This window comes from Rana temporaria, chromosome 5 (assembly GCF_905171775.1).
Source record: "Rana temporaria chromosome 5, aRanTem1.1, whole genome shotgun sequence".
In the NCBI taxonomy this organism is placed as follows: Eukaryota; Metazoa; Chordata; class Amphibia; order Anura; family Ranidae; genus Rana; species Rana temporaria.
Window position 1 is genome coordinate 224,433,566 of NC_053493.1, and position 19,682 is coordinate 224,453,247.

The 19,682-nt window shown below is 41.6% G+C and overlaps 1 protein-coding gene across 1 annotated transcript in view; it reads right to left on the reverse strand.

The window, feature by feature from the left end:
• Nucleotides 1–19,682, reverse strand: part of LOC120940612 (cadherin-10-like) — a 571,924-nt gene that overhangs the window by 13,218 nt on the left and 539,024 nt on the right. Inside the window, exons 10-11 of the mRNA XM_040353567.1 lie at nucleotides 6,646–6,754; nucleotides 2,792–3,043 (exon numbers count right to left, since the gene is read on the reverse strand). Of these exons, the coding sequence (XP_040209501.1) occupies nucleotides 2,792–3,043; nucleotides 6,646–6,754 (361 nt within the window). The remainder of the gene's footprint in view (nucleotides 1–2,791; nucleotides 3,044–6,645; nucleotides 6,755–19,682) is intronic.

The following is a 19,682-nucleotide window of genomic DNA, read 5'->3' on the forward strand; positions in this document are numbered from 1 at the left end:
TCCCTTAGGATCCCCAGCTAGGCCACACCTAGGTGTGGCCTAGCTGGGTGACATCATCACGCACTATACGGACATACGCGGCGACGGAACTGAGCAGATGGAGGAAGATCAGAGGAGACGCCATTCCACTTCACCCATTATTGCGCTGAATTACCCACCTAATTGTAAGTGCAACTTTTTCCATATTAAAACCCTCAAAATCGGTCTTTCCATCTGGTAAGGAGACTACATTTTCATCTATCGGGTGTCCCTTTCGGTGGAGGATCTTTATTTCAATTTATCTATATATGAATATTATTCGTGAACTTTTTTTCATCTATTCATTTGGATGTGGATCACGTTTTTTGGACTATTCTTAGTTTTACTTTTCATTTTATTTATGTCACGGTTCACTTCACCAATTTATTTTTCAGTTGTTTTTGGTGGTCAATTTAATTGTTAATTTGTATGTGAAACTAGGAAACATAATTTGTCTTCCATTAGTTTACTTGCCCATGTATTTTACATGTTTGTAAGAGTGTTTATGCATTCATTTCTTTAAAGGTACTTATATCAGAACAGGCACAGAGGATTTCGAGTGTGGTTAAATGTAGAGATTTGTCTGTTTTTACCAAAATTGCACTGCAGTTGCTTAAACATAGATAAATAATCTGACCATAGATCTAAATTTGGCCAGTTCAGCAGGGACCGGACATATTTTGATCCATGTATCGGCACGCTGGTTGTACACAAGTCGATATATCGATCAACTTGCGTATAGCCAGCCTGTTCGGTTTTTCCCAAATGATTAGTGCCACTAGCTATAGCCAGCAACACTAATTATTGTGCTCTGCCAGCAGGGAAGGTTCCCCCTTCTCCACACCGGCCAAAAATAATAACATTACAGGAGGGATTCTTCATAAATACTGACTCTGTTGAAACGGAGCAAATTTCTACCTGTCTTAGATTACACCAACAGAATGGAGGATGGTAATGCATCCTCTTAGATGTTGGCTTATTTTGGTACACAACAGCAATCATACAAGGTTTTATAACTTATTTAATTTCTATTTCAGCCAAAGACTGTTGGAGATTCCTGGGGTAGCCAAAGAAATGTAAGCACCACCTGATCTCATGTCTATAGGCAACTTAGTTTCAGGTACATCTGCTAGCTGCACAAAAATATTACTTGTATTCCTCTTATTTAATGAAAGGTTTAACTGCCCTAGTATTTCAGATAGACTACTGTTGAACATCCAAATTAATGTATTTACTTTTTTTTTTATACCGTATATAACAAAAATAGGGGAATAGAAAATATGTACTGCTAATGGATGCATCATTCATAATGTAATTGTAATAGACCTCATTTATTTTTCTATACTATGATAGACTTTAAGACAAACAGAAATGCTTGCAACTATGCCACACAATCCCTTAGGATCCCCAGCTAGGCCACACCTAGGTGTGGCCTAGCTGGGTGACATCATCACGCACTATACGGACATACGCGGCGACGGAACTGAGCAGATGGAGGAAGATCAGAGGAGACGCCATTCCACTTCACCCATTATTGCGCTGAATTACCCACCTAATTGTAAGTGCAACTTTTTCCATATTAAAACCCTCAAAATCGGTCTTTCCATCTGGTAAGGAGACTACATTTTCATCTATCGGGTGTCCCTTTCGGTGGAGGATCTTTATTTCAATTTATCTATATATGAATATTATTCGTGAACTTTTTTTCATCTATTCATTTGGATGTGGATCACGTTTTTTGGACTATTCTTAGTTTTACTTTTCATTTTATTTATGTCACGGTTCACTTCACCAATTTATTTTTCAGTTGTTTTTGGTGGTCAATTTAATTGTTAATTTGTATGTGAAACTAGGAAACATAATTTGTCTTCCATTAGTTTACTTGCCCATGTATTTTACATGTTTGTAAGAGTGTTTATGCATTCATTTCTTTAAAGGTACTTATATCAGAACAGGCACAGAGGATTTCGAGTGTGGTTAAATGTAGAGATTTGTCCTTTTTTACCAAAATTGCACTGCAGTTGCTTAAACATAGATAAATAATCTGACCATAGATCTAAATTTGGCCAGTTCAGCAGGGACCGGACATATTTTGATCCATGTATCGGCACGCTGGTTGTACACAAGTCGATATATCGATCAACTTGCGTATAGCCAGCCTGTTCGGTTTTTCCCAAATGATTAGTGCCACTAGCTATAGCCAGCAACACTAATTATTGTGCTCTGCCAGCAGGGAAGGTTCCCCCTTCTCCACACCGGCCAAAAATAATAACATTACAGGAGGGATTCTTCATAAATACTGACTCTGTTGAAACGGAGCAAATTTCTACCTGTCTTAGATTACACCAACAGAATGGAGGATGGTAATGCATCCTCTTAGATGTTGGCTTATTTTGGTACACAACAGCAATCATACAAGGTTTTATAACTTATTTAATTTCTATTTCAGCCAAAGACTGTTGGAGATTCCTGGGGTAGCCAAAGAAATGTAAGCACCACCTGATCTCATGTCTATAGGCAACTTAGTTTCAGGTACATCTGCTAGCTGCACAAAAATATTACTTGTATTCCTCTTATTTAATGAAAGGTTTAACTGCCCTAGTATTTCAGATAGACTACTGTTGAACATCCAAATTAATGTATTTACTTTTTTTTTTATACCGTATATAACAAAAATAGGGGAATAGAAAATATGTACTGCTAATGGATGCATCATTCATAATGTAATTGTAATAGACCTCATTGTAGCAATAAATAAATACAAAATACTTACGCAGAAGTATGATGATGCAAAGCAGAATTGCAATTAAAGCGCCTGTACTCAGGCCAGCAGGTAAGAGTAAAGCCTCAGCACTGCAAGTCTGCATGTTTCCCTTGCTGTCACAATTGCATACTCGTATGGTTAATGTTCCAGTACTGCTTTGAATTGGGTAGTCATTGTCAGATATAACCACTGGTAAAAGATATGTGTTTAATTCATGCCTGTTAAATCCATTCCTCCTTGTTAAGATCCGAGCTGTGTTATCTGCATAATTAAATAAAAACATAATATAAACATAACTATAAGTTTTGGATAGCGTGGGCAAGAGTCAGTTCAAAGTTGACAGGAAATTAAAAGATATTTTTCCAATAGATGCATTTTTTAAAGAGTAAGGGAAGGCTAATGCCACCATTAGCTCTTTGTTCCTGTATTGTATGTAGTGTAAGAAAACCAAGAGAACTTAGAGCAGGAGCTACCAAATAAGTGTAGCTGCCTTGAAGATTGCATTTGCAATCCACTTAGGCCCCATTCACACTTGAGCGTAGCGTTTTTGAGCGTTTTTTCCAGCTTTTTGTGGCACGTTTTGTTGCGCGTATTCACACGTACTCGCGCGTTTGCATACAGCGTTGTCCGACATTTTTAAACTTCAACGGTTTTTATTTTAGCCAATAGGAAAAATTATCATCTCTTTCATCATTTGTTGCTATGTTTTTAGATTGTTTTTATCTTCTTCCTGGCTGAATATTCTATTTCACAGAACAGATTAAAGAGTCAAAACGCATGTAGAAACGCTCGTTGTCACACTAGATGCTTGAATCGAGCGTTTCCATTTGTTTCTATGGGAATACAAACGTTCAAAAACGCCCAAATCAGCCCAATTCGAGCGTCAAAAAAGGGTCCAGAACTTGTTTGAGCTTCAGGCGTTCGGGTTCAGACGTTTTGGAGTGGAGATGTGAACCATTTCCATTGAGAATAATGGATTTTTTCCCCTCCAGCGTTTTGGAGCTTCATGTTTCAGGCTACAAAACGCTCAGGTGTGAATGCACCCTTAGTCTGAACCAAATTTAACAGGTTTGGGAGTCCGGGACAGGTGCTGGACAGCCATATTGTGGGAATAAAATCAGTTATACAAGAGCAGCATACATATAGTACAGAGATGTGGCATTCATCTGAGCACAGGCTCTACCTTGGCCATTTAACTTAAGATTTTTTTTTTTTGTCTCTCATAGTAGACATGTGCAATTTGTTTTGTTACAAATTAGTTTTCAGATGAAATTTGACATATTTGTTCATTCAGAAGCATCAGAATGAACAAAAGACTCTTGACAAATGCATACGAAAACAAATTGGCAGTAAATACAAAAATTTGAAAGAATGAAAAACGATTCAACCTACAAGTTTAACAAATCCATTACAATCAGATAATTTTGTTTTTCTATTATAATTAAATTATTATTTATTATTATTATTATTATTATTATTATTATTATTATTATTATTATTATAACCAATTAAATTATAGGTAAAATAGCTGAAGTGAGTAATTCTTCTTTTTAGATCTCTGCGCCATAGCAGCTAATTTGGGATAGATTTGATTTGCAGTATCTGCAAAAGTGTGTACACCCCTCACATTTTTGTAAATATTTTATTCTATCTTTAATTACACTTTGCTACAATGTAAAGTAGTGATTGTACAGCTTGTAAAACAGTGTAAGTTTGCTGCCCCCTCAAAATAACTCAACACACAGCCATTATTGTCTAAACCATTGGCAACAAAAGCGAGTACACCCCTAAGTGAAAATGTCCAAATTGGGCCCAATTAGCCATTTTCCCTCCCCGGTGTCATGTGACTCGTTAGTGTTACAAGGTCTCAGGTATGAATGGGGAGCAGGTGTGTTAAATTTGGTGTTATCACTCTCACTCTCCCATACTGGTCCCTGGAAGTTCAACGTGGCACCTTATGGCAAAGAACTCTGAGGATCTGAAAAAAAAGAATTGTTGCTCTACACAAGATGGCATAGGCTATACGAAGATTGCCAAGACCCTGAAACTGAGCTGCAGCACGATGGCCAAGACCATACAGCGGTTTAACAGGACAGATTTCACTCAGAACAGGAGTTGCCATGGTTGACCAAAGAAATTGGGTGCATGTGCTCAGCGTCATATCTAAAGGTTGTCTTTTGGAAATGGACATATGAGTGCTGCCAGCATTGCTTGCAGGGGTTTAAAGGGTGGGGGGGTCAGCCTGTCAGTGCTCAGACCATACGCAGCACACTGCAACAATTGGTCTGCATGGCTGTCAAGCAGGCTAAGGACATGGATTACTGGAACCATGGTGTCAAGAGTGTGTGGCGGCAACCAGGTGAGGAGTACAAAGACAAGTGTGTCTTACCTACAGTCAAGCATGGTGGTAGGAGAGCTGGAACAAAGATTGTCTCTGGACAGCCGAACTCTGAACAAATTTTAGCCTTTTATTAAAAGAAGGACATCACTACAAGTCACAGCAAAATAAAATAAAACCTGACTGCTAGTCAGATTTTATTTTATTTTGATTTTGATGTGACTTGTAGTGCTGTCCTTCTTTTAATAAAAGGCTACAATTTGTTCAGAGTGCGGCTGTCCAGAGACAATCTTTGTTCCTGCTTTGCTAAGTGCATTGCCTGCACCTGAGTTGTCTGCAACGGAGGATATTCATTTGGGTTCCCACCTGGAGTGGCTATTCCCTTTTCCCATGGTGGTGGGAGAGTCATGGTCTGGGGCTGCATGAGTGCTGCTGGCACTGGGGAGCTACAGTTATTTGAGGGGACCATGAATGCCAACACATACTGTAACATACTGAAGCAGAGCATGATCCCCTCCCTTTGGAGACTGGGCTGCAGGGCAGTATTCCAACATAATGTCCCCAAACGCACCTCCAAGATGACCACTGCCTTGCTAAAGAAGCTGAAGGTAAAGGTGATGGACTTGCCAAGCATTTCTCCAGACCTAAACCCTATTGAGCATCTGTGGGCATCCTCAAATGGAAGTTGGAGGAGTGCAAGGTCTCTAACATCCACCAGCTCCATGATGTCATTATGGAGGAGTGGAAGAGGACTCTAGTGGCAACCTACGAACTCCATGCCCAAGAGTTTTAAGGCAGTGCTGGAAAATAATGGTGGCCACACAAAATATTGACACTTTGGGCCCAATTTGGACATTTTCACTTAGGGGTGTACTCACTTTTGTTGCCAGTGGTTTGGGCAATTATGCTGTGTGTTGAGTTATTTTGAGGGAACAGCAAATTTACACTGTTATACAAGCTGTACACTCACTACTTTACATTGTAGCAAAGTATCATTTCTTCAGTGTTGTCACAGGAAAAAATATAATAAAATATTTACAAAAACGTGAGGGGTGTACTCACTCTTGTGACATACTGCACATTGCTATTGGAATTTCCTTATAAATTTAGCTAAAGTAAATGTTAGTGAATGCAAATGCATCCAAAATGTATGAATTATCCAAAATAACAAATGCCGCAGCTAAACAAATGGAACGGAACAAATATGAATTCATCTGAATGATCCAAACTAACAAATGGCACATCTAAAGAATGGTACGGAATGAATAAGAATGCATCTGAAGTTACGAATGATCCGAAGTAATGAAAGCCGATCATAACAAATGATCCGATAAACATAAAAGAAAAAAAAAACAGAATGAAATAAAAACAAAACTAAACTAATTTTTCAGTGGTGCACATGTCTAATTCATAATAGTCTTTTTCAGGATTGAATACCATAAATACATTTCTCTTGATATGCAGTATCAAAGTATAAGTAAAAAAAAACTATGAAATTAGGAGTATATTTCCAAAGTCACTATACCTTCATTATCTTGGACTGTGAAATTTGGGTTAACAGATGCTAAGCTGAAAAAGAATTTTTGCCCACCAGGAGGTTCATCTTTGTCTACTGCACTTATTGTCTGTATTAACTGTAAGAAAAATAGAAAACATAAAAGTGTTGTTAACATAAAGCCAACCACAGTCATTAAAAGAAAGGAATGAAGCTTCTAGGAAAATATCCTATAGAATTACATGGAAAGAACACACATTTCATGTATATGTACTTTGTAAATATATTTATATATATGTATATATATTTATATATATATATATACATTTATATAGTATATAGTAGTATAGTATTATATATATATATATATATATATATATATATATATATATATATATATATATATATATATATATATATATATAGTAGTATAGTATTATATTATGAGTATATATATATATATATATATATATATATATATATATATATATATATATATATATATATATATATATATATATATATATATATATATATATTTACTCATAATATAATACTCAGATATGCATATACCACCAGGTAAAATCACTAGCAAGGTGACCCACAAGTCTTACCTTTTAGTATCAATAATTTTTACACAAGTCTACATACAGTATGTTTCACTTTTCAAATAGAATAAGGCTGGGGTGGGAGGTGCGCTGATGGTATGGTGGCACTATTTTTAGCGCCGTTATACCGTTGGAATTGCCGCCGAATTGCAGTGGTATTCGGCCGCTAGCGCTGCGGTTTTAACCCCCGCTAGCTGCCGAAAAAGAGTTAATACTCTGCAGAGGTGCATTGCCGGTGGTATTACCGCGGTGTCTCATTGTTTTCAATGAAAAGGAGTGGTGGAGGAACGGTAAACACACCGCTCCTTCACCGCTCCTTCACCGCTCCAAAGATGTGGCTAGCAGGACTTTTGGAGCGGTCCTGCTAGCGCACTGATTCAGTGTGAAAGCCTTTTGGCTTTCACACTGAAGACTGCAGGGCAGGAGTTTTTCAGGCGGTATTTAGGTGCTATTTTTAGCACTAAACCGCCTGAAAAACGTCTTGGTGTGAAAGGGGCCTTAGTGTCCACTATTTAGAAAAAATACACACCTGTTTGAATAATTAAAAATTAAAATAACATGGTCATAGAACAGCACTACAAAAATATTGCAAAGTGGGGGCGTGGCTACCGAGCTCCTGCATGGACGCCTGAGCAGAGAGCTCCGTGCCAGCAGTAGGTGAAACAACGGGCCGAAGCACCTTCCGCCACTCACAACCACCTGGATCGCTCCTCCGGACCATCTAGACCCTCGGGATGGCCCGCAAAAGGAAGACAGCTCCCCAGATCCAGAAGCTTTCCCACTTCTTCCCGCCGACTCCTCGCGGCCTAATCCAAGATGGCGCCGGCGGCGCCTCGCCGTCCTCCTCCAGCGGCTCCAGCTCATCCCCCAACAGTCCGAATCCTCAACAGGGAGCGGCGCACGGATCCCCGGAGGCCTCCACCCCGCTGTCACGCAGCCCAGCCAAGTCAAAGCCGCGGCTGTCCCCCGAGTGCACGAGCAACACACAGGTCAGTGCACAAGACTCCCTCAATGACACCAGGGAGCTGGCGGAGGCGATCAACTTATTTCCCACCGCTGACAAACCCCTGTCTGACACCATGCTGAGGGATATGTTAGTGTCCCTCCGCAGCTCCCTCCACGCCGACATGATGGACTGCATGAGGGGGTTCAAGGCGGATGTACAGGAGCTGGGGGGAAGAGTGGAACATGTGGAACAGAAAATGGGGGAGTTTGCTTCTTCCCACAACTCTTTAGTAGATGCCCATAACGAGCAGGCTGATGAAATATCATGGCTCAAAGCAAAGGTCTCAGACCTGGAGGACAGATCCAGGAGAAATAATGTCAAAATCCGTGGTGTCCCTGAATCTGTCCTCCCCCAACAACTGCTGCAGTATGCTCAGGACCTTATGAAGCTGATTGTCCCTGATCTATCTGATGCGGACTTAGCAATTGATAGAATACATCGCCTGCCTAAGCCGTCATACCTGCCTGACACCATACCCAGGGATGTTCTGATGAGGGTGCATTTTTTCCAAATTAAGGAGCGTTTTATGATGTCCTTTAGAAAAAATAAAGACCCGCCAGCTCAATACTCATCCATCCAGTTGTTCGCGGATCTTTCCCAATTTACTATGCAGAGGCGCAGGTCCCTTCTCCCAGTTACCAAAGCGCTACGCAACCATGAAATTGTGTATAGATGGGGCTACCCTGCCAAACTCACAATCACAAAAGACAACCACACCTCCGTGATTAACACCCTCTCGGAAGGCATCGATCTCTTGCGATCCTGGAATATTGTCCCTGAAAAGGTGGACGGGGACCCGCCCACGACCTCAAAAATTGCCACCCAGGATTCCTGGCAGATGGTGACCCACAAAAAGAAGGGCAAGAAGCGGTCCTCCTAGGTGCTCCGGCTTCGTAAACATCACCAAACTACCATGAACCTACTGTCTAAGACACTTTCCCCTCCGTGTTAAATGAGCAGCATGGCTGCCCTCAGATTCGAAAATGAATCTCCCTTTTTACTTCTCAGGTTTGCTCTATTCGAGCCGACGTGTTATATGACTGTTCTATTTTCTTGTGACCTTGTCGTTTTTTTTCTTTTTTTTTTCTTTGTTTTCTTTTTTGTCAACCTTCTTCCCCTGCCAAGAGATGGACCACCTCCCACATACCAGGATGTGTCAAGCCCTCTGCCTCGACCAGCAACACCTCGGATTTCAACTGAGCTTAAAGTGCTTCTCCAATCTAAGGTACTGTTTCTGTATCCCCCCCACACACAATGGTGATCAACATAGTTTCTTTTAATGTTCACGGACTGAACCACCCAGTTAAAAGATCTGCACTATGGAAGGAGGCCCAAAAACTGCGGGCGGACATTCTATGTATACAGGAATCCCATTTTCTCTCTTCTAAGGCCCCCTCTCTTACAAACAAGAACTACCCCCACATATTCTTCGCCTCTGCCCCCAATAGGAAACATAGAGGAGTCATTACCATTATCAGAGACTCTGTGATATTCAAACTCGGGGAGGTGATCTCTGATCCTGCTGGCAGATATTTGATTGTTATAGGTGAATTTAATAATCGTTCTTATACAATTGTTAATCTGTATGCCCCTAATGTTCACCAGGCCAGGTTTGTTAATAGGGTGTTCAAGGTTCTTTCTTCTGTTAAAAAAGGAGAGGTTATCATATGTGGTGACTTTAATATGTCGGTTGATTGCGGTGTTGACACAACCTCAAAGTCTAAACGTCCCCTTCCAACGCTTTTCCCTGCCCTTCTGAGAGAGGACTACTATGATGTCTGGAGGTGTCAACACTCTAATGAACGAGACTTCACCTTCCATTCAGCAAGGCATAATACTTACTCTCGTATCGACCTGATCTTGGTAGATAGGTCCCTGCTTGGGGTAGTCTCCTCCTCCTCCATTCACGACATCTCGTGGTCAGACCACGCACCTGTCTCTATTGTGCTGGCGGAGGAGTTGACCCCCAACCCTACTCGTGTGTGGAGGGCCAATGCGGGAGTGTTTCAAATGCCAGACCAGGTAAATAACATCACCAAACAGCTGACTGAATTTTTTGAGATCAACGAGGGTTCGGTTGCAGATCCGACCGTCCTATGGCTCGCCCACAAAGCTTTCATTAGGGGTGTTCTACTCCAAACTAGCTCGAGATTGAAACGCCAAAGGACCCTGAAGGTAGACCTTCTCCTGCGGGAGATCAGATCCATAGAGACACAGAATAGGACCTCACCTGACCCAGATCTGTCAGCCAAACTGGTCAAGCTTAGATGTGACCTTAGACGCCTACTTCTAGAATCCCACAACAAATTTGTTAAGGCCCTGAAGATGACATACTACTCCTCTGGAAACAAAGCTGGCAAATTTTTAGCTCGCCATCTTAAGGACCAGAGGACTCGTACGAAAATCCCCTTTATTCGCAACCCGACTAATGATAGCAAGATGTACGACCCGAACGACATAGCCAACTCATTTGCTGACTACTACTCATCCTTATATAACTTAAAAGATGACGCTAACACCCCACAGCCCACAGACCAGGACATACAAACATTTTTGGCCGATCTAGCTCTACCCACCCTGTCCCCTTCTCAACTTGAGGTCTTAAATGCCCCCATCACAGTTGGGGAAATTCTGAAAACGATAGCCAAGATGCCCCTAGGTAAATCTCCTGGTCCTGATGGGCTACCAAACGACTATTACAGAACCTTTGGTACTCTCCTTGCTCCTACCTTACGCTCGGTGTTCTCACAGGCCATGTCATCTGCCAGCCTCCCCCCTGAGATGTTAAACGCCTATGTTGTGACTATACCCAAACCCGGCAAACCCCCTGATGTCCCTTCTAACTTTCGCCCCATCTCACTATTAAATACTGACGTTAAGCTCTATGCCAAAATCCTCGCCCACAGACTTTTAACTGTTTTACCATCATTAATCAACCCAGACCAGTCCGGTTTTACGGTAGGCAGACAGGCTTCTGACGCCACTCGCAGAATCATTGGGGTGGTGCAGCACGCTTGGGCCTCTCGAACGCCTTCTCTGCTCCTTTCTTTGGATGCGGAGAAGGCGTTCGACAGGGTCCACTGGGGTTATATGTCCCAGACTCTAGCTAAGTTTGGGTTTCGGGGCCCTATTGTATCAGCTATCCTAGCCCTTTATTCTCATCCCCTGGCCCAGGTTTACTCCTCTAATTGCCTCTCCCGACCTTTCCAAATATCTAATGGGACACGTCAGGGGTGCCCCCTATCCCCCTCAATCTTTAACCTCCTGATCGAACCATTGGCCGAAAAAATCAGAACCCATTCCCAAATCTTAGGTTTCTCTATCCAAGACACACTCCACAAGATTAACTTATTTGCCGATGACATCATCCTATCCGTAACATCCCCTGCTAAATCACTCCCCCACATCCAAAGTGTTCTCCGGTCCTTCAGTAACATCTCCTATTATAAAGTCAATTGCTCCAAGTCGGTCATACTGCCTATCCACCTCCCTCCCTCAGACCGGGCCTATCTGGAAGGTGCCTTCCCATATGCGTGGTCCACAAATAGCATCTCATACCTAGGCCTCCAGATCACAGCAGACCCTGCGGGGTTGGCGGATGCCAACTACCCAGCTCTAATAGGGAAACTCTTGAAGGAGTCCACCCGACTAGCTAAGACAGAACTCTCCTGGTCTGGTCGTCTGGCTTCCTTTAAGATGCTACTGCTACCCCAGATCCTGTACGTCTTTCGCACGCTCCCTGTCCCCATTAAGCCCCCCCACCTGAGATCCTTGAACTCTATCTTACGTACTTACGTGTGGAGTGCACGTAGACCCAGATGCTCTAAAACACTACTGACTCGGCATAGATCCGCCGGTGGCATGGGTCTTACGGACATTAGGGACTTTTACCGTGCAACCCTCCTGAACCAACTAAAGACATGGTTTTCTGTCCCTCCGGTGGTCCCTTGGTGCAGCATCGAGCGGTCACTAAGCCCCACTAAAGACCTACCCTCCTTACTATTCCTTGATAGGTTGAGACCCTTTCCTCTACACCAGCTTCCCCTGTCCATTCGAGCCTCCTTGGGGGCTTGGAGGGACCTGGGACTCATCTCCGACCCTCGGGACGAAATGGTGGAAGTACCAATCCCCATTGAGACCCTAATGAGTGCTATCCCCAATATCAATCTTGGGGACTGGAGAAGCAGGGGCATCACCCAAGTCTCGGATCTTTTTCGTGAGGACCGCCTCATCTCCTTTCAGCTCCTCCAGTCCAAGTACAACCTTTCCTCGAATGACGCATACAAATTTTACCAAATATCTCATTTCCTACACTCAGTTAACAGCCATAAAATTCTTCTCCCGGCCCAAGTGTGGAAATTTTTCACATCCTCCACTCCATTGATCAAAGGGATACCCCTTTTCTACACTCTACTCCAGCATAGACGCACCTTCGTCAAGGCCCCCCCGTTCCTGAAATGGGAGGCGGACCTTGGCAAGACCTACACGGACTCACAATGGCAGGTCGCTCTCAACTCGGTCTTCAAGGCCTCTAAATGCTCAAACCACTGGGAACTGGCCCAGAAGATTTCCTTGAGGTGGTACCTCACGCCATACAGGATGTCCAAATTCTCATTGGCTAATTCGCCTCTGTGCTGGAGGGGATGTGGAGAGGTGGGTAACATTATGCACGTTTTTTGGAAATGCAAACACTTGACTAGCTTTTGGAATAGTGTGTTCAGATGCATATCCTCTATTACAGGTATTATTACGCGGCCGGGACCTGACCTGGCTCTGCTAAGCCTAAATATTGACAAATTCCCCCCTCAGTTTAGAACTGTGGTTACACACCTCCTGCTAACCTCCAGATCCCTCATTACTCGGAACTGGAAATCCAATGTAGTCCCCAACCTCTCAAGCGTACTCTCCCTCACTCGCGACAACTGCATTTACGAATCCCTAATCGCCTCCAGAGCTGGCCAGAGGAGGAGCTTCGATGGGAGGTGGCGAATATGGACTGAGTGGTATAAGCAGTGACCTTATCTTGGTTTACCTTAGTTAACCGTCTACTTATGAGCTATTAATGATTACTTACGTTTCAGCGGAGGCTCTATCCATACCCTGGTATTAACACACTTTGTACTGGTTTTAACTACTAGGCCCATCTCACTCCCATCCTCTTTCCCACTCCCTCCCCCTCCCTCTTCCCCTTCCCATTCCCTTCCCATTCCCTTCCCATCCCCTTCCCATCCCCCTCCCCCCCCCCCCTGGGCCTTGGCCCTCCCTTACTTCCCTTACTTTTCTGACTATTGTTATTATTATTTACTTCCTTCCCTGTACTCCTATTACTGCTTGATGCCTCACCTTTGCTTGTTGCAATTGTACCTCTGTTATGCATCATTCGCAATCACTAATTGCTCATGTTGGGACCTATAAAGTTTCATTTTAAGACATGATTGAGGATGCCGACTAATCTGATGTACCTACCATGCATCCAAGTTATCTTCAAGCTGTAAAAATTTAACGCTATCATGCGATGTTGTCCTACACTCTTGTATGTTTATTTATCTTGATGATGTATGACATTCCTTTGTATGTATAAAAATTCCAATAAAAACTTAAATGGAAAAAAAAAAAAAAAAAAAATATTGCAAAGTATTTCCATTGCCTATCTCTGGAGCAACCACACCACTGATGAAACAGTAATACAGATCATTTTTTATACACATGCAAAGGCAAAAAAATATATTAATTTGCCCGATTCTCATTTATTTAACCTTTCCTGTAATTGTTGTGTCTGATGCAGACACAAACAACAGATTGATTTATAAACATGTGCTTTTACTATTCATCTTCCCTCTTTAGGTGTATTCTATAGAAAAAAATCAATATCTCATTGTCCTGCCACAGAAAATAAAGTATATGTCAAATAACATCTTACTTTATACGCACAATAGGCCTCCAACCTCAGAGGAAGCCCGCCCCCCTGCTGTGAACTGGGATTGGCAAAATATTATGAGAACCTACTTGCTATTTATTCCCAACTTGAGTTCTTCTTTAAACATTGAGTTACATTATACACAGAAACATTTTATATGTGAAGGATTTCCTGGACATGAAAAAATAGAAGTACAGTACATGTACAAGCATGTAATTGCTGCATAGTGTTAGAGAATTCCATATAGAGAATGCCAGACTTTTTAAAACATTTTAAAGCTACAAATATAGCTATAGGTAAGGCTTTCCATGGGTAGGATAGAGACATTGGGCCAGATTCACATAGGTTAGCGGATCTTTAGATCCACGTAACCTATGTGATTTAAGATCCGTCGCCGCAAGTTTTTGAGGCAAGTGGGTAATTCACAAAGCACTTACCTCAAAACTTGCGGTGGCGTATCGTAAATCGGCCATCTGAACGATGGCCATACTTAACATTGGCTGCGCCTCATAGACCCAGGGGTAACTATCTGCTGGAAAAAGCCGAACGCAAACGACGTAAAAAAAAAGCGCCAGGCGGTCGTTCGTTTCTGAATCGGCGTATCTCCTCATTTGCATATTCGTCACGTAAATAAACCGAAACGCCACGGCCGGCCTGGAATTGCATCCTAAGATCCGACGGTGTAACACAGTTACATCTGTCGGATCTTAGGCATATCTATGCGTAACAGAAATGCTCACTTCCTGTTCTTCTGTCTGTAACTCCACACAGTAATGCAAGGCTTTCTCCCTGGTGTGGAGAAAGCCCCTTGAGGGTGGAGGGGGCGAGCAGGCAAGTCAGGACACTCTCTACTTTGCAGATAGAGAAAGGAGCTGTGTGTTAGTGGGCGTCCTGACACTCCTGATCGCCCCCTCCCCCCTCAAGAGGCTTTCTCCACACCTTACAGTGTGTAGTTACAGACAGAAGAACAGGAAATTAGCATTTCTCAGAAGAAATAAGGACATTTAAAAGCAAAATAGAAGGATGAGGTAAGTGAAGGAGGACTGCACTAAAGTAAAGGAAGCTATTTAGAAAAAAAAAATGGTTCTTGAGAGAACTACGTCTTCAGTTGGTGGAAGGGTTTAGCTGTATTAGCAAGATAGAGCTGAGAGAGGTAAGTAATGTAATTTTTTTTCACAGTTCAGAGCCACTTAAATCAACCAACTCAGTAAGATATCTATTATTTTAAAGTGGAAGTTAAAGCCCAGATAATAAAATATTAATTTCAATTGTACAAATGAAGAGTGAGATACTGTGTATGTTTCAAAAAAAAAAACTGCTTTCAATGTTTAAATACTATAATGTTCAACATGACGGATGATGTCAGTGCTTGGTTAGAATCATCTAGTAGAGGTAAATGTCTTCCCCAAAATGGATTCAGGACTGCTACTCCTTTTTGCTCCGGGAGGATAAAATGTTTTTAATATGGTTCTATATATAGGAGGTCTGCCATTCCAGATAGATTCACAAAATATCATATTAGGCTTGTAAAATAGTTTTATCAGTTAACAAATAAAAATATCGTAATTATATATATATAGAAGTTGGGTAACTAGGTATTTATGAAAATCACCCTTCCGACTTTAGTTTGTGGCCTCACAGATTTTTCTTATAATCTAGAGAGCAATTGGAGTACATCAAAGTAATTATATAGTCTCAAGTTTTTTACCTTCATACGTTCTATGCATGAAGGTAAAAAACCTTCTGTGTGCACCCCCCCCCCCCCCCCAGCCCCCTCTAATACTTACCCAATGTTCTTCCAGCACTGTTCATGAGAGTGGCCAATGAGAAAACACAATGTGCTGGGGCAAGCCACGCTCCATGTGTGAATAGACACAGAGCAGCAGCTTGGGATCAAGCCTGCTCAGGGGTGCCCCCATTACAAGCAACACTCAGCAGGATGGAGGGGCCAGGAGCACCAGATGGGACCTGAGAAGAGGAGGATCGAGGCTGTTTTGTGCAAAACCAATGCACAGAGCAGGTAATTGTAGCATGTTTGTTCTTTTAAAGAAAAAAAAACTTCCTTTAATATCACTTTAAGTTTTACATAGTTTTGCAGATCTGCCTACATTGCCACACAAAATTAGCAGAAGGAATCAACAATTCAATTTTTCTGTGCACAGTCAGGGATTGTTACCTTTTAAATAATGTATTCACTCAAATGTGGAATGCCATTTATAGAATTTAGATAAGACCCTATTCACATTGGTCTTAGGATTTTTGATATTGCTGCCTAAATTAGAGTGTTACCACTACTCTTTTTGTATTATTAAATGAAAAATCTAACAGGCCAAGTAGGAAATAGTAGGTGTACAGAAATGGAAGCCTAGCACAAAGATCTCACCAAAAGGGTGCCCAAAAGCTGTATGAATTTTTGGTTTCAAGCATCTATTAAACACTAAGGCCCCATACACACGATAGAATCCATCCGCTGAAAAATCCCAGCAAATGGGTTTCAGCGGATAGATCCTATGGTGTGTACACTCCAGCGGATCTGTTTCCGCGGATATTTCTCCCCTGGGATGGATTCCAGCAGATAGAATATTTGCTGACATGCCAAACAAATCTATCTGCTGGAATCCATCCCAACGGATGGATCCGCTGGTCTGTATAGACTCACCGGATCCATCCGTCCGAAGGGATCCCCCGCATGCATCGTAATGATTCGACGCATGCTTGGAATTCCTTATATGACAGCGTCGCGCACGTCGCCGCGTCATAATCGCGGCGACGGCGCGACACGTCATCGCCAGAGGATTTCGGCGCGGATTTCAATGCCATGGTGAGTACACTCCATCGCATAGAAATCCGCGGAAATCCTCGAGAGGATTTATCCGTGGAAACGGTCCGCTGGACCGTATCCGCGGATAAATCCTCCCGTGTGTATGGGGCCTAAGAAATTACTTTTGTATGGACTGACTTCAGTATGTTCTAGTATTATTCATCTTAAATGATATCACACACTGGTAGGTGTTTACATTTTTTTATATCATGATATTACAAGTAGTAATTAGTAATAGTAATATTGAAAAAGTTTAATCGTCTATCGGAGTAGCTTCCTCAGTTCACAAAAAACAAGTGTTTAAACATGGTGAATGAGTAGGTATAAATGCTGGTATATGTTCACAAAGCTCATAAGAATTGACCAAGTCACTTGCATGGTAGTAGAATTGATTTCACCAAAGTTTAACATTATTGTCATAACATTCTCATCCCAGAAATTGAAGGGTCATATCTGCATAGAAAATTATCTGTTATTATGAGAATGCTGTGCATGTTCATTTTAAAAACACAAATCCCTTTACAGAGGGATTTTTTTTTATTAAAATATTAGTGTAACGGAACGTCCCACACTCCACTTGAGTGCTTTCTTCATATACTGCTTCCTATCAGATATATATATATAGATATCAGATATTCCAGCTGCTCTCAAGCACACAACGAGGCGATACTTGTATGTTTACTGAACATGGAGTGTTAAATAGAACCAGGAATACAACCTTATATACAGTTTAAAGAGGAGGTAACCAGAACATAAATTAACATGAGCTAATAAACTAATAATTTTCCCAGACTAGGCGACTCATAGGTAGACGTCACATCTCCTCGCTCACCTGCTATACAATACACATTATCATAATTGTAAACACAGGACATCTTCACACAATAGCAGGGTCAATTAGCACAGAGAACAGACAGATGGCTGGAGGTGATGGCATTAGCATCTAACAGTATGTGTCCCAACATTATGAATGAGTCACTCTTACAATTAACCCGTTGAGTTCAGAATCAACAAACAGTAAATAGTTCTTTACAGATATCATGGAATATATTGTGGATAATAATTACATAATATTCCCATCTCAGGTAGTCCAATATATAATTTCTCAGTCATCCTATACCCCTAGTGGACATAGGATGATTTTAGACATAAGAGGGTTCGGGGATGTCCCGGATGAGTCTGTCACAATTAGATTGTTGGCTTTGAAGGCCCACTAGAGTGATCTTTGCCCTAAATCAGTTTATATGTTTGACATTTGTGTTTGACACACCAAATGTGGCAAGCTGAGAAATGGAAGCTGAGAAAGCCTTGTACTATATAATAACAACATTTACTAAAACTACTAAAGGAGAAGGCAATCTCACATATTACCTTCTCTACTCCTCCTTAAAAGCATTACGTTTTTTTTTTTTACTGAAGACTGTAATTTGAGATAGAATAAACTACCAGTATTAATACAGTCAAAGATGACAACTGACAGGTAATTGAAAATGAAGGAGATTGAAAGAAATTGAGAAAAATTGTCATCATTTTTGGAACGACATCACCCAGTCATGATATTCAGATGTAGCTTGTAGTGGTACATTTAAAATAATTCCAGCTGTCAGAAAGCCCCAAGCAATGCAATTGTTTATCAGTTTTATTTAAAAAACAAATACTGGTGTACCTATGTAAGGTAGCTAACTAGCTTTGACAAAAGAAAAACATGAAAACTGTTAGGTTTCTATGCAGAGCTGCACCTAATTTTTCACTCTCCAATTTTAGTAAATCAACCCCAGTATTTCCAAATCTCTTTTCTTTGGTGAACATTTTATTTAAAAGAGAATTATTTTTTAAACTTGAAACTTCACATGGGGCACATTAATGGGTCATTACTGGAACCCTTTTATTTTACAATTTTATAGAATTTACCTTTTAAGGTGATCAAGTAATGTACTATTATCCCTTTAAAATTTGTAAGAGAACCATTGTGCCTTGCCTTGCTCTTATAAGTTTGTGAACATATGCCACCATTTATAGCCTTGTTTGGATGCTTGTTTTGTTTGAACGGAGGAAACTACTTAGATAGAGGTTGCAATTTCTGCAACTAACTACTACTTGCAATATTGTAATATATACATTTTTTAAAGCTTCTGCTAGTGTGTGATATTGTTTTTACATTTCTTTGCAAGAAGGTAAAAAACCTTCTGGGTGCAGCTCTCCTTCAAAGCCCCCCTTACACTTACCTGAGCCACATCCCGATCCAGAATTGTGCATAAGAGCATTGTGCACTGTGCCTTAAAGTGAGAAGTTTGTTTATCTTAATGAATTCTATGCATAAAGATAAAACGCTTTCTGTATGCAGCAGCCCCCCTCAGCCCACTTAATACTTACCTGAGCTCCCTCTAGATCCAGTGATTTTGCAAAAGACACTGAGCTGGCCAGGACTCCCCTCCTCATTGGCTGAGACAGCAGTGTGAAGCCATTTGCTCCCATTGCTATCAAAGTCAGTCAGCCATTGAGGAGAGAAAGGGGGTGGGGGCGGACCATAGCTCTGCATCTGAATGGACACAGGGAGCTGTGGCTCGGCTCAGGAGCCCCCATAGCAAACTGCTTGCTGTAGGGGAACTCAACAAGAGGGAAGGGCCAGGAGCACTGAAAAGCTCCCGAGAAGAGGAAGATCCAGGCTGCTCTGTGCAAATCCACTGCACAGAGCAGGTAAGTATACTAGACTAT